Source organism: Cnephaeus nilssonii (assembly GCF_951640355.1).
Source record: "Cnephaeus nilssonii genome assembly, chromosome: 1".
NCBI classification, from domain to species: domain Eukaryota; kingdom Metazoa; phylum Chordata; class Mammalia; order Chiroptera; family Vespertilionidae; genus Cnephaeus; species Cnephaeus nilssonii.
The window spans coordinates 109,962,863-109,988,357 of NC_137072.1; the positions used below are offsets into that span (position 1 = coordinate 109,962,863).

At 43.0% G+C, this 25,495-nt stretch overlaps 1 protein-coding gene across 10 annotated transcripts in view; it reads left to right on the plus strand.

Annotated features, from left to right (window-relative positions):
- The window catches only part of LDB2 (LIM domain binding 2), a 325,876-nt gene that overhangs the window by 96,137 nt on the left and 204,244 nt on the right, over positions 1 to 25,495 (plus strand). For all 10 annotated transcript variants that reach the window (XM_079771044.1, XM_079771047.1, XM_079771046.1 and 7 more), the window contains one exon: positions 25,058 to 25,160. In XM_079771044.1, the coding sequence (XP_079627170.1) occupies positions 25,058 to 25,160 (103 nt within the window). The remainder of the gene's footprint in view (positions 1 to 25,057; positions 25,161 to 25,495) is intronic.

Consider the following 25,495-nt stretch of genomic DNA (forward strand, 5'->3'; position numbering starts at 1 on the left):
ACGGGTGCCTCTGCTGGCAGGAGTTCTCACCGCTGCTCAGATGAGCAATGGTTAAGCAATTTGCTTTCCCTCCCTGAGTGCACCACAGGATGGCTGATCTTGAAATCGCTCTCATTTAAGAATCTGTCTTTTTTGAAGCAAATGTGTCATCTGAAACCTTTTATGGCTTTATGGAAATCTAAATGCACTTTCTAAGCACGGATGGCCCGGGTTCATCTGCCTGTCTTATTTTCACTTGCACTGTTATCCACACAGAAAGAAGACTGGGTGGCAAGCTGAATGTCTCTGACTTTCCTGCTACCATCTTGGATGATGAGATCTTATGAAACCCTGTCCTTTGAGAAAGCGTTGAAAGACTTGATTAGCTTGGGGATGATTAGCTTGGAGAAGAGGAAGGGCCATGGGGCCATGGCTGTGTCTTCAAATACCATTTCTTTTTAAAGAAAGAGATTAATATTTGGGGAAACTCGGATGGTGAACCAGCCCTAATGCTGAGTGGTCACGAGAATTGGGTGCATAGCACAAGCTAATTTCCCCATCACCCTCCTGATTGTCTTTTCAGTTGAGGTGACTGAACGTAATGGCCAGGAATGTCCAAGAATTTCAGGCACCAGTTGTATGGTTAGTCTAGATTATAGAGGAGGTTTCTGCCATTTTCAATCATCTATGATAGATAATAGAATTTAAATTTGAAATTATTTTGACTTCTTTTATTTTCTTCTCCAAAATGCACAATTCTCTTTATTTATAACATTTGAAATAATGTCTCCATTTGTTGTAACAGGATATTTCCTACTCATTTATTCTCTTGACAGATTTTATTGTGTGCACTGCCCTATGCCAGGCACTGAGCTTAGAGTAAGATGAACTTGGTCAGTCCTTTCATGCAGCAAAGGGTCTAGAGCAGGAGACAGAACAATACATGAGCAAATTACCCATCCCCACCCCCATCCCCACTCCTAATCATTACTTGTAATAAATGGCATAAGGGAAATGGACCAGACTACATAGAGGAGAGATGTCCTGTTTTATATAAAGCTGGCTCGACAAGGCTTCCCTGAGGAGGTGCCATTTAAGTTACCTGAAGAACCAAAAGCCATGGAGGAAAATCTGTATTTGAATATCAATGAAAATATACGACCCTTTTTCATTTTTTGCCCAAACGATTTTCCTTTGGCTTGTTTTGACACCATGTATGTTTTACATGGGTGTAACAGACCCGGAGACAAGGAAGCATAGATCAGACTGTCGGACCTCAGAGGGAAGGTAGGGGAGGGTGGGGATAAGGGGGAGAGATCAACCAAAGGACTTGTGTGCATGCATATGAGCCTAACCAGTGGTCACGGACAATAGGGGGATGGAGGCATGTGTGGGGAGGGGTTTGGGATGGGAATGGGGGGATGAGGACAAATATGTGATACCTTAATCAATAAAGAAATTAAAAAAAAAAGAAAATATACATATTTCTTTTTGGACTTCAATCTAGTATATTTTTCTCTCCCTCTCATAAGTTTATTAGCTCTATATTGGGAATTTCAATTTTCTTAGTACAATTCAAAACACATTTCTTGAGTACATTCCATGTGTCTTGAACTGTGTTAAATGCATTAGTATTTTTTAATTTAATCTATATTTTAACCCTTTTTTGATAGGGATTGACTTCACTGAGGCAATGGTCACCAAGTAGGTTAAGCCATTGATCTACAGTGAGATGTCTAGTAAGGATTAGAGTTTGGATTTGGACTCTGGGCTGTTTGATTCTCAGGTCTGTCAACTCTCTACTGAGCCCCAATTTGTGGAGCTTCCTGGATATCTCTGGGCTTCAGTCAGGGTTGCCTGGACTTGGCTGAGATCCTCTCCATTGAGGGATCCAGTCAGCTGTAAAAAGTCCTAAGGAGAATAGAACAGGAATAGGCAGCAATAGATCAGAAGCCCAGCTGAAGAACAGAAGTGGGCATCAGAGGGGCAAGGACAGGACTTTGTGGACCATACAGAGGAGCTCTAACTTGTGGCAGTTCCACCAGCTTCCCTGGGTGCTTCAGAATCAGTCCTCTTATGGAGTGTCTTTGAGAGGGAGCATATCTCTGGGCTGTGCTGCCTTCTAGGCTGAACATAGACTAGTCTGTGAGTTAGAAGATACAGCTCAAGCGGGGGAGGTGGAGCCCTCAGTTTGGAGAGGCCAACTGGGAGAAGGAATGGGCCATGAGTACAGTCAGCTGCCAGACACTGACTTACTTTGCTCCTCTTCCCTCCGGTAGATGGACTAGATCTGGGGAAAGGAAGTATGCGGGGCACTTCTCACACTGTGGCATACCAATGTGTTTAGTAGAGAGTAAGATTGTGTCATACTAAATCCATCACACAGCTGGTGCTCCTGAAAGTAAAACAATATCATAGAATAAAAAACTAAGGTGTAACCAACTGTACGGGCTTGAGTAGTATGTTCCTCCTCACCTGACCTCACTGCCCCCCTCAAAATCCTAGAATCTCAGAATGTGATCTTACTTGGAAATACAGTCTTTGCAGATGTAATTAGTTGAAGTCATACTGGATTAGGGTGGGCTCAACTCCATTGTTTGGTGTCCTTATGAAAAGAAAATTGAGACAGAGATAGACACAGATGAAGAGAATGCTATGAGATTGAAGGATGCAACTGTAAGCCAAGGAATGTCAAGGATTGTCAGCAACCACCAGGAACTAGAAGAGAAGCATGGAGCAGATTCTCCCTCGCAGCATTCAGGAGGAACCAACTCTGCCGACACCTTGATTCCAGACATCAGGCTCCAGACTGTGAGAGAATAAGTGTCTGTTTTGTTAAGGCACATTGAGTGACCACTTGTTACAGCAGCTACAGGAAACTAACACACCTATTTAACAATGAGGACTTCTCTATTTCCATACCTCAGGCCATATAGCATTACCAGCTGTTGAGTGCCAGCCACTCCTTTGTACCTACCTCCATCTTCACCTCCCATCCCACTGCAGTAGGCTACTTCTTTCTCTGTCTCTCCATCTCCACTCGGAATTCCTCTTGGGCAGGGACACAGATTTAATTAATCGCTGTATCCCCAGCTCCTGGGATATACAATAAATGCTGAAAGAACGAACAAATAAAAATAGATACTTCTTGGCTAAAACAATTCTTCCAAAGACTCAGAAACCCCAAGCCACCCCCATTTTGTGTTTGTATTTTTTTGATGTTATTAACTGCCTATTCTGTGCCAGGAATTAGGCTACGAGTTGAGAACACAGGGGTAAACAAATATAAGATCAACGTGTTTGCTTTCTTGGGACTTATTATCTAGAGGAGGGGTTGGTGAAGGGGACAGGAAAAACCACCAAACCAACTCATTAGTGCATTAATAGTGTAGGTAGCTTTGGACAATAATAAGTGCTCAGAAGAAAACCAAGGAGAATAATGGGTAGAGTCAATGGAGTTTCCTCAGTTAGCTGGGAAAGGTCATCCTCTCCAGGAGGTGCCATTGAAGCTGAGACCTAAATAATAAGGAGGATTAAGTCTTGGAAGATCTGAAGGACAAGCCCTTCAGGAAGAGGGAACAGCACCTACCAAGACTCGGAAGCAGAAGTTAACATGAGGTATTTGGAGAACAGAGAGGGAGCTGGTGAGCAAGGCCTAGGGGCTGAGCGGGAGGCAATGGTGCCAGGAGACAAATTTGTCCCCTTCTTCATGGTCTGAACCTGGAAGAGTTCTAATTCATAGGAAAGGGACTTAGGTGTTTTCGGGGTGAGGAAAGTTGATTCAAATAAAAATTATATTTGATGGGAGCCCCAAGGATGACCAAATCCTATATAAAGAATGGGGCTAGGTTTTTGCCAAAGCCAAAGAGAGGAGAAGCCAGACCTCACATTTTCTCCTCATGAGATCACGGATCTGAATGGCCAGCAAGGAGGCAGCCCTCCCTGGTGCAGTTCATGCCTGGCCTTTGATTTCTTTAAAGCTTTGTTTTCTTTGTGTTCTAGCAAAAGGCAAGGCAGATCTGACTTTTGGGGACCATGTCTGGCTGGATTTAGCTGAGTGTCACTGGTACAAGCTTTCTGCCAGTCTGTGTGCTGCCCTTTGGTGGCAGAGATATGAGAAGTGGCCTCTTGCTATGCAGTTAGTTGTTCTGTTTGTCCTTGGTTTTTGCATTTTCATTAAATCATAGATGTCTCTAATTGCTTCCATGTGGCCAAAATGCTCCTTGATTGGAATTCTATGGAAAATGGAGTTTGCTTTATTAAATAGCATTTCTTGAGGGATTTGAGTGGTCTTTGGTTTCCTTAGCCCCCGCTGCACACTTTTTTATTTTAGTTTTTAATTTGTTGCAATGTATAATCACTTGCTTCTGTGCTGAAATTGCTCTCTAAGCTTCTACAATCATGTATTATAATTCCCTTTATTACTGCAGAATCATTTTTAGCCTTCAGTTAAGATGACTGGACAAGAATCAGATTAAATAGAATTAGTGTCTATTTTGCATGGTGCATCGCTCCCAAAGCCAGAGGTTGCCCTTGCTTGCTAACTTTTTTGTGGTTTGGGAAAGAATGAAATTAGAAATAATCAATACCTGACCTCGTTTAAGCCTCATGGCACCATGGGGCACATAGGTGTAAGGAGTCCACATTTTAACTCCTTAGAGAGGTAAAATGACTTGTCCAAGGTCACCTGTATAAAGTGTGACAGAGCTGCAATGCCAGCCAAGCTCCTGGGAATCCAAAGCTATCTCTCTGGCCCTCTGTAGTGTGATCTTCTAAACTATAAGTGAGCAGGGGTCAAGCTGCTTCTGAGACAACTGGGACAAAACAGATGATCTCTAGTGAAATGTTCTAGTGAGTCCCTTGCTACATACTATTGATAATGAATGCTTCTGCTCCACCCAGAGTAAAAGGAATTCTATTTTTACTTAATACAGGGAATGGCAACATCCTAGTGCTTGGACGTTTACCACTGTATTAGTTAGGGTTCTCCAGAGAAACAAAACCAATAGAATATATGTTTGTAATAAAGAGATTTATTACAAAGAATTGGCTCACACAGATAGAGGCTGACGAGTCCAAAGATCTGCAGCATGAGTTGGTAACTAGAGACCCCGGTGAACTAGTTAATGTAGCTCTAGTCCAAGTCCAAAGGCCTGAGAGCCAGTAGAGCCGATGCTGTATGTTCCCGTTCTAGGGCAGGGGAAGGCTGATGGCCCAGCTCAGGCCAGCAGAGCTCCCTGGCACTCAGGCTTCTTGTTCTAGTCAGGTCTTCAACTGATTGGATACGGCCCACTCTCATTAGGGAGAACAATCTGCTTTACTCAGTCTACCAATTTAAATATGAAACTCATCCAAAACCACCCTCACAGAAACACTCAATAACGTTTAGCCAAATATCTAGCCAAGTTGACACATAAAATTAACCATCACAACGGCCTATATTTGGATTTTGGCTTTTTCATTTACTAGCGAAGAGGACTTGGTTAAATTACTTAACCTCTGGGAGTCTTCCTTTCTTCATCCATAAATTGGAAACAGTAATATCCATCTCATATGAATGTTCAAGAATTCAATGAGATAGTTTTGTATAGCACGTAGACACAACCTGGTCCAGAGAAAATGTACAATAAGTGTTACTACCTCATTATTGTGATAATTACAATAAGTTCAGGAACATATAGGCAATGCGTTTGTGTATATATTGATGTTGCATATTTTGGGTCCAAACTTTTAAAAACAGTTTTGGCAAATGGCTCTTTTGTTCAAAATAGAAGTTCAGCCACTGGAAGTTAGAAGAGTCACATGTAGTTTATGATTTTGGTATTTGCTTCCTGGGGAACTTTCAGCAAATTGCTCAACCTCTGTGAGCCTCGGTTTTCTCATGGGGAACACCGACACTGTTCATCCCGCTGACTTGGTATAAGGATCAAATAAGATGCAAACAAATAAACAGTGTGTGGCATTACTGGGCATGTACCCACCCCTCCAAAGGACATGGACTTGGGTGGGGAGGGGTCACTGCTGGGAACCAGGCCCTGTGCAGGCAGAGGCATTCCTAGGTAAGCAGGAGGCAATCACTGCTCCTAAAGGTGCTGAGGGAAGGGATTGGGGGGGGGGGGGGGATAGGGGGTAGGGAGGGGGAAGCTCCTGCAGGTGTTGACTAGAAGAAATTCTCTGGACCACAAATTGGGGAGAAAGACTTTACAGGTAGAGGAACTGTGTCGGCATTATAGTTGTATGAGGAAACAGTATGGCCCACCGGCATGGCTCAGTAGTTGAGCATCGATCTAGGAGGTTGTGGTTTGATTCTGGGTCAGGGGACATGCCCAGGTTGTGGGCTCAATCCTTAATAGGGGGTGTGCAGGAGGCAGGCAATCAATGACTCTCTCATCATAAATGTTTCTATCTCTCCCTCCCTCTCCCTTCCTCTCTGAAATATATATATTCATGCACCGGGCCTCTAATATACATACACTGAGTGGCCAGATTATTATGATCTCTGAATGCATAATAATCTGGCCACTCAGTATATATATATTAGAGGCCCGGTGCATGAATTCGTGCATGGGTGGGGTCCAGCCAGCCTGGCCAGGGGGAGGTGACATGGGCGGTTGGCTGGCCTGCCTGCTGATCGAACTCCTGGTCGAGGGGACAATTTGTATATTAGCTTTTTATTATATAGGATATATACTGAGTGGCCAGATTATTATGCGTTCAGAGATCATAATAATCTGGCCACTCAGTGTATATATACATATACATATACATATACATATACATATACATATACATATACATATACATATATATATGTGTGTGTGTGCGTGTATATATATGTATGAAAGTAGTATGTTGTCACGAGGTGGGTAGGGCTGTGATTTGATGACTCTCACAGGTGACAATTGATTGTTTTAGAACACATTCCCAAGACAAGACTGATAGTTAATATACAAATATAAGACCTTCATGTATTTAAGCAAGGAGACCTCTTTGACACTGGTTTTCCAGTGGAAATATTTGTCCCTAATAAAGACTATCGATAGAGGACCTAAAGTCCAGGTGTTCAGAGAAGCTGTCAACGAGGTAGTGCAGTAGAAGTAGACACGCAGGGTCCTGGGAGCAGAGGCAGTAAATTTCACATGAGTATTGGTAAGCTTCTGAGAGACAGGGAAGAAAATAATAGGTACAGCAGACAAACTTATGGCTGACGGAAGGGAGGGGAATAGGGGGATGGATGACAAAGATGAAGGGGAATAAGAGGTACAAACTTTCAGTTATCAAATAGATAAGTCACGGGGATGTAATGTACAAGAAAATAGTCAACAACATAATAATTTTGAATGGTGACACATGGTTACCAGACTTATTGTGGTCATCACATTTTAAGGTATATAAATGTTGAATCGCTATGTTGTACACTGAAAACTGATATGATGCTGAATGTCAACTATATAGTTTAAGAAAAACAAACAAACAGAATAGCTAACATTTGTTTAAGAACAGAGCTTGTTTGTCAAGGCTACATGTTCCTATGAAGATTGCTCCACTCACCCAGCACGGTTCTAAGTGTTTTGTACATATTTTTAGAATAGATCTAGGTTTTTATTTTTTTAAATATATTTTTATTGATTTCAGAGAGGAAGGGAGAGAGAGAGTAAGCTAGAAATATAAATAATGAAAGAGAATCATTGATCAGCTGCCTCCTGCAAGCCCCCAAGCCCCCTACTGGGGATCAAGCCTGCAACCCGGGCATGTGCCCTGACCTGGAATCAAACTGTGACCTCCTGGTTCATAGGTCAATGTTCAACTATTGAGCCATGCCGGTTGGGCATGTTTTGCACGTATTATCTCATATGATCCTCATAACAAAACCATGAGGCCTCCACTCCAGTTTTACAGGTGAGAAAACCAAGGTCCAGGGAAGTGAAGGATCCACCCAAGGCCATGTAGCTACTTAGGGGTGGAAGTTACTTGGCCTTGTCATAGAAGGTCCTTGGAACCCCGGACACTAAATTGATCATGACACCTCCCTACTTAAGACCCTCCCCTGAGGTCTCATTGCTGTGAGATGAGATTCCATGTCTCTACCTGGCCCAGCTATGCCTCTCACTCCTGGCTGCTAAGACTTGGCTCAGATGGCCTCCTTCAAGTCCTTAAATACATCACTATCTTCCAGCCTCTGGGTTGGGGTACTTGCTATTTCCTCATCTCAACTGACCAGGTCCTCTCTTGAGAATAGGTATACTTGAGAAAATACTTGTTTGATATAAACTGCCTGTGAGTGGGTGCTGGGCCAGCCTTGTCCACCCCTCTGCCTCCCCCGGCTGCCCAGGCTCCTTTTAGACCTCCCAGTGGCTCCCTCTCTCACTCTTCAGGTGTTTTCTCTAAACCAGTGGTGGTCACTCTGAAGAGCATTTGTTAATATCTGGAGACAAGTTTGGTTCTATTGACATCTCCTAGTAGTGGGTGGAGTCCAGGAATACTGCCCAGCATCTTACAATGCATAGGACAACCTTCACCTCAAAGAATTATCCAGCCCTACGTGCTGGTGGTGCCGAGGCTGAGAAACCTGCTCTACAAAGACATTCCCAGCAAGGCCGTCTGTAGTCTAAAATGTCACTGTCCCTTCCCCACCCCCTATACTTTATGTCCCCATTTCCTGCTTTAGTGTTGTTCTCCTGTGCACCTGTCACTCTCTATAAGGGATACATTGCACTTATCTTGCTTATTGTTTGCCATCCTCATGTATATATGCTCTCCGAGGATAGGGATTTGTGTCCTTTCTGTTCACTGCTTTGTTAATAGTACCTAGAACAGTTCTAGAACATAGTACATGCTCAATAAATATTTCTTGCATGTATGAATGAATGCAGAGTTCTAGGTAACCACCACCATTTCATTAGAGAGGCCACTTGGGTTGAAATCCATCTGCCATCCCTGTGGAGACTGTTCTTGGACCCTGGAAGGTAATGTCATAAGATATCTTCCCTTTTACATTCTTTGGTGGTGATGTTGCTGCCTCCGCTTTAGCCCTGACCAAGTTCCCTCCAAATGTTTTCTCTGAAGGCAAGAGTAAGGCAGGTGGGCAGGTTCTTTGGGTGAATAATAAATTCCTGAAAAAGTAAGTATTCTGTAAGGATGCTTTTGGAAGTACACTTAGAATCATCCTTATATTTGACAAATGGAGAAACCGAGGCCCAAGCATCCTCTAAGGACATTTTCAACACTTAAGTAGCAGGTTCAGAATTAGAACCCAGTTTCCTGCCTCCAATGAAGGTGGAAAGGGGAAAGTGAAATACCCCACAGGACCAAATGTGGGAGCTGGCAGGCAAGCCACACTTTCCTAGGGCTCTGTTTTATCTTGCAAGTTGTGATCTCTGGTTGACAGGGAAGCAAAGTGAATAGCTAAATGCAGAGCTTTCTGAGATGCTGAAATGCAAATTAGCCCAAACCACAAACAACTGTGGATTTGAGGGTGGCATGCAACATAGAGGCTTTGCTTCTGTGGAGCTGCCTTGAAAACTCACTTTGCTAGATAGTGCACCCTCGCTCATCCCCAGGCCGGCACTGCGCAGGGCACAGGGGTACTGTGAAATAGAAACCAATATGGCCCTGCAGGCTTTTGCAATCTCCTGAGACAGTGGAATGTTGTGACAACCAGCTAATTGGATTGTACATTTTTTGAGAAGAGGGAACTCTATCTTGGGTGTCTTTTGTGCCCTCTAAAATTGATGGCCAGAACAATAATGATAGATGAAAATGAACCAGTGTTCATTTGTCCCAGGCCCTGTGCTAATCACTTTAGGGTATCAGTTCATTTAATTCTCACAACAGCACTACAAGGTAGCTCCTATTATTGTTCCCATTTCACAATGAAAACAACTGAGGTCAGGGAACTTGCCCAGTTACAGAGCAAAGAGGTGCTGGCTCTGGCACCTGGACCCAGGCCATCTGGTTGTCCAGTGTGTGTGCAACGCTAGCCTTGACACTTTCCATCACCACTTAATAAGTGCCCTTTACTTAATCTTTACTCTGTTCCAATCACTGATCCAAGCATTATCTAGTTTAACCCTTGCATGCAAGGTGTGGTATTATATCCATTTTACACATGATGAAACAGGCACAGAGTTTAAGAAATTTGCCTGAGATCACACAGCTAGTAAATGGCAGAGCCAGGAATCTGGATATTTCGTATATTGTATAGAATCGCACAAAATATGGCGTTTTGTGTCTAGCTTCTTTCACTTAGCATAAAGTTAGTGCGGTTCACGTTATAGCATTTATAACTGTCTTTTTCCTTTCACTGCCAATAGTGTTCCATTACATGGGGCATGTTTTGGTTTCTCATTCATCAGTTGATGGACACTTGGATATTTCCATTTTTTGCCTCTCATGAAAAATGAAGCAATGAACATTCATGCAAAAGTTTTATATATGACATTTTATTACTAATATTTGCCCACAATTCTCTCTCTCTGTCTCTCATATCAGTTAAAATAAGTACGTCTTGGAGCCAGATTAGCATGGGTTTTAACATTGATTCCACCATGTACCAGCTGTGTGACTGGGGAAATTAAGTAACCTCCCTGAGCTTCGTTTGTTTGTTTTTTTCACCTTTAAAATGAAGATAATAATAGTAGCTAACTGATCATGTTCAAAAGCTTGAAATAGATAATGCATAGTATTCAGTTCATAATGAAACACCCAAGAAATGTCTGCCAGGCAAGCAATGGCAATGCAAAACACAACCCAAAGAAGAGACCGTCTCTTCTACAGAGTTAGGATCTAGTGGCTGAGACATGAAAACGTAACAACGAGATATAAAATAAAATAATGTACTACCCTAGAAGTAGTTACCAAATTTAAAAATAATAATAATGTATCTCAGTCTAGAAAATGAGACTTTTCTGTAGGTGGGAGGACTGGGATACTTCAGGATGGAGGAAAGGTGTGGGTGGAGGTCTTAAAGAATGAGTGAAGGATGGTTCGGGAAGAGCAGGAGAGTGTGGTGGAGAAGAATATCGCAGGGGCAGGGATGGAAGCACTAAAGGGACAAGTTTGTCAGGCGTTGAGGTAGTCTGGGAGAGTGGGAGGCAATGAGTGGGTAAGTGTGTTGGCATCTGCCCACTTCTGCTCTGGACTGTCAGACCATGATGAGCAGGAGCCACACTGTGGGAGACTTCAGTTTCCCCAGCTTTCCAGAAGCATATGTGGCAGTGTTCAATCTTTTGATTTTCTGACAATGTCCTAGCTGTGCAGTGACTAAGTTTGAATTTACCTGTTCTTGATTACAAGTGAAATAGAACATCTTTTTATAACTTTATTGACCATTTCCTGGAAACAGTACATTAACATCCTTTGTTCTTTTACATTTGACTGATTTTTGATTTGTAAAGTTGGTGCTATATTCCAGTTACTAATCCTCCCCCAGTTGTCACTTATAGTGCAGCATTGTTTACCATGTCTTTTGTCATATGAATTATTTCTATTTTGATGTATTCAAATGGTTCACTGTTTTTCATGTGATTTGTCCTTTTAATGTGTTGTTTATAAATTTATTTTTCCTGCTCTGAGGTTATACAAAATATTCTCCTACCTTTTCTTTTAATAGTTTGAAAATGTTGTTTTTCTTCATTTAAAAGTTTAATGCATCTGGAATGTATGTTTGGTTATGTGAGGTAGGATCAAATTTATTTTTCCATGTTGAAAATCCAGTTGTCCTAATACTTCTTACCAAATAGCCCCTTTCTCCCTACTCCCTAACAAGGCCATCTCTGTCATTTACTTGACTCCCCCACACATGTTTCTATCCATATCTTAGCTCTCCATCTGTCCCACGGTTCTGTTGCTCCATCGCATTTTCTTCATTTTTTTATTAGAAGAATGGCTTTGTAAATCATGGCTACACATTATTTTTAAAGATTCCTATTTTCTTTCTACTGGACATATCATGGTTTCTTGAGTCATTCCTCTCTTGTAGGGCAGCAAGCACATTGTTCCTAGTTTTTTTGTTTTGTTTTGTTTTCTATTATGAATGCTCCTATGGTGAATATTTTTGCATATAAAGCATTTACATGTTTTTGCATTATGTACTTTGGATGGATTCCCAGAAATAGAATTACTGAGTCAAAGGGCATAAATATTTTTAATGTTTTTAACTCATAGCATATGTTTATTTTAAAAATTAAAGTGAATAAAGAGTCTGGTAAGTTCCTGGGACTCTACTGGACTGAGACAAGTCTGGATCTGAAGTTGGCTGCCCTGGGAACGTTCAAGAGAGAATTTGATGTGGTCTCCTTGCTAGATTTATCTTTTACTTTTCCTGTTTAACACAAATTTGGGATACTTATTTACTCGGCAGTCGTCAATTAAGCACCTCTTATGTGCCAGTTTGCCCAGGAAAGCAGGCAGCAGGATCCCATGCGCTCTCGGTGAAGTTGCGTTTTCTAGGTGGGAAGACAGTAAATAAACACAGCCCAGTGTTAACTGCTTCCCAGAGGAAACACACAGACTGACATGAAAGCACGTTGGCTCCTATAGATTGATGGTCAGAGGTGACATGAAAGCTGAGATTTGCATGATAAGGAAGAGAAAGTCATGCCAAGTAGAAGAAAGGCATCCTCTTGCTGGTGTTAGCTAGTGCAAAGGGCCCTAAGGTGGAGCAGAGTGTGGCCTTGGGGCGGAACGAGGGTCCCTGTGCTGAAAGTGAGGTGAACTGAGGCCAAAGAGCAAGACCAAGTCCCAGCTGCATAGGACAGTGCATTCCATGGGCGATAAGCAGCAATGGGGAGTCACGGTGCAGGGGTTCATGGAAGTGTTGTAAACTAGTGGGTACTGTTAAAAGATCATGCAGGCTTCTCTGTAGAGCACAGCTATAAGAAACCAGGGTGCTTGTAGGAAAAAGGCTGAGGAAGCTAATCATGCTTGTCCAGGCTGGAGTTATTGGAGGCCCAGACAAGGGTGCTGGTGAAGGGAAAGGAAGGGTGTGGGCGCCATTATGTAGTAGAAGTAGATTCTTGAGAATTGCTGGAGGCTTGGAGGTGTGGAGTTAGAAAAAAGAGAAGAACCAAGAATGCGTCCTAAAGGGTTGGCTGAAGTGACTGGGAAAGTGGAATTACATTGTTGAGATAGAAAAGAGGAGGGAGAATAGGCTTGGGGGGAGGGGTGGGAATGGGGGTGGGTTTGGCTTTGACCATGTTTAGCCTGAGATGCCTCCTTTGGTTAACAAGTGGGGAAGTCAGTGAGGCCACTGGAGCCACAGTGCTGGGATCCCAGGGAGAAACTGGGCCCGCGATGGAGACGTGGAGTCATTGGCCAATCAGAGAGAAGCTAAGTCCCCTGGTTGTACACAGGTGTATAATCAGAAAAGAGAATGGAAGACTTCGACCAGTGTCTAGTTAACCCTATTATTTTCCTTCTGAATTTTGAGAATACACTGGGTTTCTTATATTTATCTTTGTGAATAAAAATCGTTTTTCCTTCTTTCCAAGTAGGAAGAGGGAAAAACGTGAGTTTTCTTTCTTAGCGGTTCCCTGATGCTTCTCTGGGCCCTGGCTCAGTCCCCGATTTTTAGTGGAGACTCTAAGAATTATTCCTGCCATTTGATTCAGAGGCAATTGGGCAGATCACAAAAACAAGCTTTCGCCTCTTGCAAGCTTTTCCAGAAATGTTCCTCCGTCTGCTGTGTTTATGTTGGAACGGGAAACTTGTGCCTGCCTTTCTGGTGAGCTTTTCTCAAGATACACACGGTGCTGCCTCATCCTATTACCCTGCCTCTCACGACCTCTCTCACCTCGATGGTGCGGTGTCCTCTGGGTATGGTGCCCACCGCCCCGGCACTGCCACCCGCGAGCCCCGTGCTTCTAGAGTAATGCCTTGCTCTGTCACTTTCAAAGTGGGAGTGCCTGGGGTCCCCAGGGCATTATTTTTAACATGTGAGGATGCATGTCTCCGTGTTGGAGTATCAAACACAGAATTCAATTATGAAGAAAAACACTATTTCTCGCTCATGCCAGAATAATGTAGATTAGAAAAGGCAGTACAGCTTTGGGATAGAAAAAAATATTCGGGAATCAAAATATTCCACAATCAAATCCCAATGTTGTCTCTTACTCGGTCTGTGACCTTGGGTACATTTCTTGGCCTTCAGGGGCCTCAGTTTCCCCATTTGATTTGGAACAATCAAAATACTGACCTGATAAGGATACTGTGAGGCCTGGGAAATAATTCACGTGATGCACCCAGCACGTTTGTTGATTTCACTTATTAAATATTCAGCTCTCCTGAGTGAACAGAGAAGGGAGTGGAAGTGATCAACCATTATGAAAACAAAACCATTGTTTTTTTTCAGGGTTTTGAGAGTATTCCAGTTTTAATGCAATAAATACTTATTTGTGAAATTAAATTATGTAAATAATCAGAAATTACTTATTGTTGTATGCCTGCCAGGTGTTAGTTACTGTGCATGTAAAACGCACAGCACGTAGGTGTAGATCCTGCCCTCATAAAGCATAGAGGAGTCCGACCTTTGAAAAAATTATCCTTTTAGTAGAGTTGTGATAAGTCCAGTGGCGAATAAGTCAAATCTTGACACATAAGTATGTGTAGAGTTTAGTCATTATTTTTAGATTAATTAACATTAATGTTATTGTCAATAATATTTCTCTTTGGAATGTTCACAATTAATTAATGATTTAGTAGGTCAAGGCTGGAGATTGAAATACATGAATTTCCCAGGTGTTTGGGGAAATACACTGATGTACATTTAGCTGAGGAGGTGTGTCTGCCGGATGCCAAGTCTTATCTCTCTGCCTGTTTAATGCACTTCTCCCCCAAGGCAGCCTCTGCCTGTGCTGGGGGTGAACTGGAGTAGCACCTTCTGAAAGAGAAGTCATGGATTGGGAGTGAAGTTCTGAGATGTCCTATCAAGACACCTAATTTACTGTCAGGGTGACACGCTGTTTTAGAATTTCTCTGTTAAAATGATAACTAACGTTTCCTGTTAAATAAAAAGCAACTTAGCCCAGAATAAACAAAATCATAGTCGAGAATGAGAAAGGAAAAATATAATGCCTGAGAAAAGAGATTTAAAAAACACACCCATAACAATAAATACAAAGGTGGATTTAGAATTCTCTCCCTGTGTCCTTCATTATCTGCTCGTGCAGTTACCAGCTAATGAGATCAAGTGATCCTACCTGATTACTTTTATTTCTGTCTGCATGAAGAACTCCACAGATGTGGTAGAAAGCCTTGCTCAGGAGGGGGTACCCCAAACATTCGGTGCACTCAGCATTCATTGGATGTTAAAACAATCAAGACAGTAAGTATTTGGGGAACGTTGCTCTGGATGAAAATGCATCAGTGTAGAGTGGTGATAAGAGCCCAAACTCAAGAGATAAGAGTCCCCATGTTTGAATTCTCTGCAACTTGATAGTTATGTATCTTAAATATTAACCTTATTTGGGCCTCAGTTTTCTCATCTACAAAATGGGGTTAATAATAGAACTTATCTCAGAGGGTTGTTGTGAGGTTTCAAGGGGTTTATATTATTCAGTAAGTTCAGATTGGTGCCTGGCACATAGTAAGTGCTATGTAACTATTGATTATTAAGTGTAGCTAATTTGGAATAGACACGGTTTGATAAAAGACTCCCATGTTTGGAGAAGGGATGGCTAGAGATGAGAGAAGAAGACTTTGGTAGTTAGGGAAAATCAACAACCTGCACTCCCTTTGGTGGAGGGGGCTTCTATGAAAAGAAAAAGCATGCAGCTGGGGCCTTTCATTGTCTCCTGTCTCATACTACGGGTGTGACAGGCCAAGACGCGTAAGGAGAGCAAACATGGCCAAATGGGCTTCCGCCTTCGTCCCGGAGGTGCCCTCATTCTTCTGAAAGAGGTGAGTGACGTGTAAAAGGGGAGGGGCCTAAATGGTCAGCTACAGATTCATAGGGTGCTATCTAGGAGTGTGTGTGCATGTGTGCGAGTGCAAGAAGGGTTAGAAGATGAGATGCCATTATTTTCTAGAACCCCAGAAACTGACGATAGCCTGTGCCCTTCTCATCTCCCTGTTTTGCGACCTCTTCACATAACTCTCTCCACTTTGACCTGTTTGAGTTTATTAAAAAAAATATATATACACCCACATTTTCCAAGGAATAGATGCTTTATGTATGGTTCATTCTTTGGAGGGGGTATATGTGTGCCACGTGACAAGTGGTTGCCATGGTAATTTCTCATTATTGTTGAATTGAAAAATAATTACTCTGGCAAAAATCCCATATAACCTGTCAGCACTTAAGTTAAAGATGCCAGGGGGCAGCCCTGGCAGCAGGATCCTGTTTTTTGGTGGGGAGAGCCCGAAAGATGGGGACAGGAGAGAATCCGGGGCGGGCGCAAGATGCTTTGGTGGATTTTAAAATATAATTAAGACGCTCTTCTGCTATTTGACCTGAGTGCGTCTCTCAGTCTGATAGATGATTTGGCTGCCAGGGTTACTGGGGCTCACCTGTGAGACGGGACAAAGGGACCAGGGATTTCAATCGCAGAAATGCATACAGGGGGTTATGTAGACTGGAGAAGCTTCCGTGCTATTTCTACCTAATTAATATATACGAGACTCGTCGGCCCCCCTCCTCCTGCCTGTGTGCGGGCTGAGTTCATTTCGTCTTTATTTACCTGGAGGCTGCTCTGTGCTGTTGTTACTTCCCAGCGTTGGGAAAATAATGCACTTTTTACCTATTAATATTCACTAAACATTAATCATGCTCTGTTCAGATAATAAACAGCAGCCAGGCCGGGAAGGACCTGTGTCCCGGAAAGGCAGGACCCGATCGGATGCCTTGTGGGTGCAGAGAGCTGGATTCCTCCCCACCTCCCACCTCCTGCCATGGATCGGGATCAGGGCATTTGGAGCTCAGTCATTCTGCCCCATTAAGTCACTGGAGAAGACCTGGAAGCACCTACGTTTTCTTTCTGGTGTCAGTGTCAGGAAATATTCCTCCTGTTGCTTAATGAAGGCTCTGAAATACACGCTGCCTTTAAGAGAAGGCTAGGCAAACTTTTATTATTGCTATTATTATTTCCTTATTGTATCTTTTTTATGTTTATCAGCCTATATAGTTTATTTTTTTAATTAAAAATTTTTGGTGACATTGGTTAATAAGATTACATGGGTTTCATGTCTATAGTTCTATGACACATCATCTGCACGTTGTGTGCCCACCACTCAAAGTCAAATTTTCTTCAGTCACCATATATTTGATGCCCTTTACCTTTAACTACACCCCAATCTCCCTTCCCTCTGGTAACCACCATACTGTTGTCTCTGTCTATGAGTTTTTGTTTTTCTTGTTTGTTCATTTGTTGCTTTCATTTTTATAGTCCACATATAAGTGAAAACATATGGTTCTTAACTTTTTATGTCTGACTTATTTTGCTTAGCATTATATATCAGCCTAAATACCTTCTCTTTTTTCTCTTTTCTCTTTTTTCTTTTTTGAATAAGGTATTACATATGTGTCCTTATCCCTCCCATTGCTCCCCCACCCACTTGCTCATGCGCCCCCCCCCCCCCCCCAGTGTCTGTGTCCATTGGTTAGGCTTATATGCATGCATACCAGTCCTTTGGTTGATCTCTCCCTTTCCTCCCACCCTCCCTGCTTTCCCTTTGAGGTTTGATGGTCTGATCGATGCTTCTCTGTCTCTGGATCTGTTTTTGTTCATCAGTTTATGTTGTTCATTATTTTCCATAAATAAGTGAGATCATGTGCTATTTATCTTTCTCTGTCTGGCTTATTTCGCTTAGCACAATGCTCTCCAGGTCCATTCATGCTTTTGCAAATGGTAAGAGTTCCTTCTTTTTCACAGCAGCATAGTATTCCATTGTGTAGATGTACCACAGTTTTCTAATCCACTCACCTGCTGGTGGGCACTTAAGCTGTTTCCAAATCTTAGCTATGGTAAATTATGCTGCTATGAACATAGAGGTGCATATACCCTTTCTGATTGGTCTTTCTAGTTTCTTGGGATATATTCCTAGAAGTGGGATCTCTGGGTCAAATGGGAGTTCCATTTTTAACTTTTTGAGGAAACTCCATACTGTTCTCCACAGTGGCTGCACCAGTCTGCATTCCCACCAGCAGTGCACGAGGGTTCCTTTTTCTCCGCATCCTCGCCAGCATGTGTCGATTGTTGATTTGTTGATGATAGCTATACTGACAGGTGTGAAATGGTACTGCATTGTCATTTTGATTTGCATCTCTCAGATGATTAGTGACTTTGAGCATGTTTTCATATGTTTCTTGGCCTTCCTTCTGTCCTCTTTTGAAAAATATCTATTTAGGTCCATTGCCATTTTTTGATTGGATTATTTATCTTCCTTTTGTTAAGTTGCATGAGTTCCCTGTAAATGTTGGAGATTAAACCCTTATCGGAGATAACATTGGCAAATATGTTCTCCCATGCAGTGGGCTTTCTTGTTGTTTTATTGATGGTTTCTTTTGCATCTTCTTTGAACTTCTCAATGCTCACCTTTCTCCTGGGAGAACTGGAGTCTAAAGATCCCACTGAAAAATATGTCATTTAGAACTAGGCTTTGTTCCATCTCTATCCATGCACTGGTCAGACCATAAGTCTTCAATCTGGAAGCACAGGGATCTCCTCTTAGAAAAGCTGGATATAGACAAGCACATACCCCAGACCCAGGCACTGCCCTGGCGGAAATCCTTACACATATGTATGCACAAGGGCCCTACGAAGGCACTTGTCGCAGCATTTCTTCTCATGGCAAAGAATTCTACTAATGTCTAGAGATCATTAGTAGCAAAATGCTGAAAGAAACTCTATTCCATTCATTTCGTGCACTGCCATGTAGCTTATTTAAAAAAAGAAGAGGCCCCAATATATAAAATGCATAGGTCTATAAAACACAGCGTGGAATTAAAAAAAATGTTTAAAGAAGGGAACACAATGCCATTTAAATAAAATGTCAAGAACATAAAATAAGCCTGTGTATGAATGTGGTCATGTACATAAATACTAGACATGTGCTAGGAAGGGCCATATGATTTTCATGAGACAGCTGTTTATGGGGTCCTAAGGGAGAGGAGAAAAATAGAGCTGGATAGTGGGTGGAATCCAAGACATTTGTTTTTATTTAAAAATTTTACCTTTTTAAAAAAGGAAAATAAGATATTTTAATAATAGTTAATTCTGTATAATGGGTCCATGGGTCTTCATCATATTAACCTCTGTTCTTTATTTTTAAAAATTAATGAAGCAAAACCTCATTTATTTACTTAACCAATGTTTCACAGGAAAAGAACAAGAAAAATACCTAGAAGTTGGCTCCATAGAATGGCTATGTAGGTATGAAATCATTTTTAAAGTTTCTGCCTCAGTAAGAATTTGTCACATACATGGCTTGTGCTGATGAATGTGACAGAGGGAAGGCTTAGTCTGCACACTGTCCTGGCCCCCAGCCACCGAGTTTAGACACTTAAGGATCCCACAATGTTAAGGGCGAATCTTACTGTGTGGGTGCAGCCTCTCCACCTGTTCATTCTGTTTTCCTGCTCCTTCACTGGGTCACCCACAGGTGGGAGCTCTGTCGAGGGTGGGGAGATGCCTAATGCCCAGCCCCTGTCTTTAAGCATCTCACAGTCCAGCACAGCAGTCAGAGGTTTATATTCATGTGTATTACAACTGGGTGATTCCATTATAATTTGACCCACATTCTAATTATAGTGGGGGTAGTGGTTCACGCTCCCCTAATATAGTAGACAGTGAAAAGGGGAGTTCAAAGGTTGGGACTTGGCATTTGCTGGACTTTCCAGGCCAAAAGAACCACATATACAAAAGACAGGGAGGGAGGAGATGGTTAACCGGGCCCGCTTGGTTCAGACACATAAGCTGCAGAAGGTCCTTTGGCTACACATAGGCAAACTCTAGAGTGTGTTGGCCTCTGGTGTGGTAAGGATGGCTTTTCTCTGGATAGAATGTCTTCAGTGATATACACGCCAAATGTTGTATCTCTAATGTCTGCCAGTATCTGATGTTCATGCCCACCCCACACAGCTGGGCACAAGACCTCAGGACCTTGGTTTGTTTTTAAGGGCTTTTCCCATAAACTTCACTTGGGAGACCCAAAAGGTTGATCTTCACCTGCTGGGCAGTCTCAAGGCACCTCCTGGCTGATCTTCAAGTTTGTTTGACTTGAGGTGATAGCCTGCATGAGTGAGAGGGGTCAGGTGCACCTTCCCTGTGAACTTTAAGGAGGACCAAGATAATGAGCTTCTCTTTGGAATCCGTGCTTCAAAATGGCCTTGGAACCTTGACTCCTGCAGTCTCCTACTGGCCTACTTCCTGCACTTGGCCATGCCCTGCTCAAAGGAGAACTGGGCATTTCATGGGTCTTTCATTTCCCCAGTGTTGGAGGTGCTGTTTACAATCAGGGGGTCGGGGGGAGTACTAGCCTGTAGCTATTTCTGCAGAATTTCAAACAGTCCATTTCCCTTTATATTTCCTTATCCCCTTTATATTCCTTGCATGTGGCCCAGCACAGCACTCATAGCCTTTGTCTGCAAGGCTCAGGCCATTCTAGATGACTGAAAAGTAGGGGTTGAATAATGGAGATCCTGATTTTTTTTTAACTTTTAAAAAATAGAATTTTTATTTCAGAGAGGAAGGGAGAGGGAGAGAGATAGAAAATCAATGAGAGAGAATCATTGATTAGCTACCTCTTGCACGCCCCACACTGGGGAGCCTGCAACCTGGGTATGTGCCCTGACCGGAAATTGAACCATGACCTCCTGGTTCATAGATCGACACTCAACCACTAAGCCATGCCGGCCGGGCCTGATATTTTTTTAGTGTTGTCTACAGCTCCTGAGGTAGCTGTGTGGCTGAGAACTGAACTTCTTTCTACCTGTCAGAACTGCTTGGTCTTCTGCCAGAGATTTTGTATTTGGTTCAGCAGAGGCCCTGTAGCTGCATAGCAGCCACTGCCTGGAACCCAAGCCTTGTTACTACACCGATTTCTTTCACCAAGTTGCCTATATGATCCCCAAAACTATACCAGGCAGCTAATTGGAAGCAAGATGTATTCGAAGAGGAGGTTTCTTATTAGGAAAACCACATGAAAGTGGGGGAATGTGTGCAAAATCTTGGAGAGCCAGAGATCTGCTGGCATAGAGTGTCCTCTAGCGAATGTCATGCCTTCTATTCTGTGGAACCATTTTTGTCTTCAATCTAAAGTGGAAAGTCACATTTTAAGGATTATTTGGGGGGAAAAAAAGATGGGCTGGTAGGTTTATTAATTGTAACAAATGTACTACTTGGATGGGGGATATTGATAATGGGGAAGGCTACCCATGTGTGGGGGTCGGGAGCATATGGGAAATCTCTGTATGTTCCTTTCAGTTTTGTGTGAATTTAAAACTGTTCTAAGGAAAATAAAATCAATTTAAAAATGAACTGGAGTTAGGCAGACTTGCAAGTAGCTTTACCACTTTCTAGCTAGTTATTTGATTTTTTACTGATAGTGTAACTTTTTGAAATTCAGATTTCTCTATAAATATTTAAGGGTCGAATGAGACAATAATGAATAATTATAGCTGTCGTTTATTGAGCAGCTACTATGTGCTGGGCAGTCACTCCTTCATCTTCACGCTCCACTGAAATATTATTCCCACTTACAAATGAGCAAGTAGATGCAAAGAAGTTAAAGGACTTGACTAAGGTCATCCAGCCAGTAAGAGGCAGAGTTCCGATGTTGAAGTCAGTGTAACACAGAGGTTAAGGATATACATTCTCTCTAAGGCCACCTGCTTTACCTCAGGGTAGCAATTATGGTAGTTGTGAATGTAAGATGTTCAATGCATGTGAAGCTCTTAGAAAATATCAGGTAATAGGTACTAGTATTAACCCAGGGACCCTCACGTGTATGGTCTTTCCATAATTTTCTTCCCTCACGTGAGGCCGATATATGACTGGCCTTGACCTAGCCAGTTTTGCTCAGTGGGTAGAGCAAGGGCACATGCCCAGCTTGCGGGCTCTATTCCCAGTAGGGGGTGTGCAGGAGGCAGCAGATCAATGATTCTCTCATCACTGATGTTTCTCTCTCTCTCTCCCTCTCCCTTCCTCTCTGAAATCAATAAAAATATATCTTTTTTTTTTAAAGACTGGCCTATGCTTGACGTTTAGTAATTTTTTTTTTCTTTTCTTTAATCCTCACATGAGGACATGTTTGTTTGTTTTGAATGAGAAAGTGAGAGAGACATCGATGTGAGAAGAAACATCATTGATCCGTTGCCTCCCATACGTGCTCCATCCCAGCAACTTGAGGTCAGCCTGGGTCCTCCCTGGGTTTCTACCTTTAGGGCCCCATTTTTTTATTTTTTATTTTGGCAAAAATGCTGAAAAGTTTTATTAAGGAAAATGGTGGAGTGTTTGATCTCATCATTGGGCCTTTGAACCATCCGCAGAGCAGGAGAGCGCTGATAAATTTCTGAATTTCTGCTCAGAGTTTTAACTGTGGGGTAGACAGGCATTGCTGCCAGGCAAATGGGATAGACCCAGTGGACGTGATAGGGAAACGTGCTTGGTGATAAACAGATGGTTTTATCAGGTCCATTTTTGATGCTGTTCTTTAGAGCGCGGAATGCCTCACCCCTTAGCAATGACAGTGAGATATTGCAGGGGATGGGCACAGCAGGAATGGGGCGTGTTACTGACCATCAGTGTGTGCTGGGCTCCCTGCTGGGCACTTTACATCCACTAATGTAGTGAATGCTCACATTTACCCTGAGGTATTATTGTTAGTGTTGTTGCATCTACTCTGCAAGACAATTATGACTGTTGTCCTGAGTGTGAGTCCTGGCCAGGGACAGCGCAGACAAGCAAGGAGCTGGGAAGAAAAACCAACCTGAGACAAAATAGTCCCTTTCAGCTCTCCCTCCCTTCTGCTGAGCCCTGACTCCTGCCTTCCCAGAGGCTGCTGGAGAAATGTCAGGCAGAGGAGCCGGGGCAGGTCTCAGATGTCCGAGGGTCCGAGTTTAAATCTCAGTGCCACCAGTTCTTGGCTGAGTGTACTTGGGCAGCTTACATTGACCACCTAATCTTCAGTTTCTGCAGCTGTAAAGTAGGACTAACAAGGTGAGCAGCTTTATTCATACAGTAAACAACTTTTATTGAGGGATACCATGGGCTCTGCACCATTTGGGTGCCTGGGAGGTAGAGCAGTGAGCAAACAGAACCCCTGCTCACAAGAAAATTATGTTATTGTTATACTGGAGAGAGAGGGAGAGAGAGAGAGAGAGGTAGAGAGAGAGAGAGAGAGAGAGAGAGAGAGAGAGAGAGAGAACAGGGAGATAGTGAAGAGCAAGCGGGCAAATGTACATTAAGTACTTAGAGTGGTGCTTGGCATGTGGTAAGCACTCAATAAATGTTAACTTATTCTTTATCCATCTGTGTAGCAATGTGAAATAAAATACGCCAATGCATCCAGGTTCCCAAATAGGGTTTCTTTCTGCAGCTGCCTCTTCCCCTTCTAAGCCCACTGACGTTTCTAGAAGCTCTGACAGCCTCCAGGGTTCCCAGGCTTTGTGCCGTGGCCTCAGGTATGGAGTGAGGCTACCTGTTAGGTGCTCGCTTGGAGGTCTCCTACTAGTGGGTTTTGAGCCCCTTGGGATAGGGACCCGTCTCTCATCCAGTGGCGTATCCTGAGGGAATTAATATTTGTTTAAGAAATGAGAAAAAGGGGTAGCTTGTATGTGGCTCCATGAATTGCCCTTGAGTGGTTTTATATTTACTGTGTTTTTTAACTAAGAAGAGTGCTGGCTTTTGGTGTGGTGATTGGGAAGAGGCCAGAAAAAAAGAGACCGAAAATAAATTCATTTGTCTGCCTTTTTTTTTTTTTTTGGAAAGAGGACGGCATCCATCTTCAGTGGCCCCTTAATTATTCTTGCCAGGACTGCAGACTTGTTCCCGAAGCCTGCCAGTGACAACAACCTAATGTTGTCATAAGCAGAACAACTTAACGGGCAGACTCGAGGCCTTGGATGTCTCCGCCAGGGCCGCAGCAGAGGGGCTATCAAGTGGGGAGCAGCAGGCCCCCCCCCCCATCCCCCATCCCTGCTCTGACAGGCAGCTGCGAACCATCTTGGGCCTGAGGTCTGGCACCCACCAACAATCTTCTGGGAAAAGAATGTGCTTAAGAATTTAGGGGTAAATGGGCCACTGTCCAGAGCATGAGGCCCCCTTTTAAACATGACGCTCTGCATAACCTTCCTAATTCCTGGGACAGGAGGCCCCCCTCTTCCCTTGGAGAGGAGCAATGATTTTCACTACCTTAAACGGGGCCAAGTTCAGAGTGTTTTCTGGATGAGCAAGGGAAGCACTCATCCCAAGACAAACAAACGGGGTTCATGAGGATGGTTTGCATTCTGCTGAACTGCTCCGCTTTTAATAACTGCTTGAATAACAAGCTAGGGGTTATCTATAAAACAATCCTCCAACACAATCCATATGCACGTGATGATTGCTTTGACCAGCTAGATAGAAACACATCTATCTACATAGATCCAGGTAGCAGCCACACCTGGATTCCTTATAGGAATACTTGCATGGAGTAGGGCTGTAAACCACACCTACCCTTTTGGAATAAATTGTGTTTTTAAAAATGTACCCTCCTTAACCTAGTTGTAATAACGTGGTTTCTGTTTATAAAATTGGACTCTTACAAGAGCCACGAGAAAGAGAGAAAAAGTTGAATGTATTTTACATGAAATACTAACCTTGTTGTTAAAAGAAAAATATCATTGTGCTGTAGAGTAAACTTATTGAATCTTCCTAAATATGTCCTCCAAAATTAATTTTCACTTGGTTTGCATGAACTCGTTTATTGAATTGGAATTCAGTCCCCATTGGAGGCAATTCATTTGAAGAGTGACCTACACCCGCCCACCCTCTTTCTAGAACACCCACACACATATGCTAGCAGCGACTGGGTTTTCTATTTCTTTCCCATCTGAGAGATTTCCCGCTCTTGCCTGCTAAATCAGTGATCCGTCTCTTTGCAGGATAGTGACAACCTCTGGTGGGACGCGTTTGCCACGGAGTTTTTTGAAGATGACGCCACGTTGACCCTTTCCTTTTGTCTGGAAGACGGACCGAAGCGATACAGTAAGAGCGAAGTTTGTTTTTCTGATGTTTCCTCTTTTTGCGCCTCTAAGAAAACCGCAGGGGTCTTCAGAGACTAGCACAGTGCCGACAGCCCGACAGTGATACCTCCACTCCTGACGTTCTCGCTTCCGATCAAGGCCTTGTCACAGGTGGCAGCCGGGTCTCCGTCGAGGCTTAGAGTGTTTGGACACGTGGCTGTTTAGTGAGCGAGGCAAATAGCAACCAAGTCCCTCAGTGATAAGTGGGAGCTGAATTGCAGAGACTTCCTGTTGGTCTCCTCCCTGGGACCCCCCCCCCCCCCCTTTATCCTGGACAGCTCACACTTCACTCCCAGG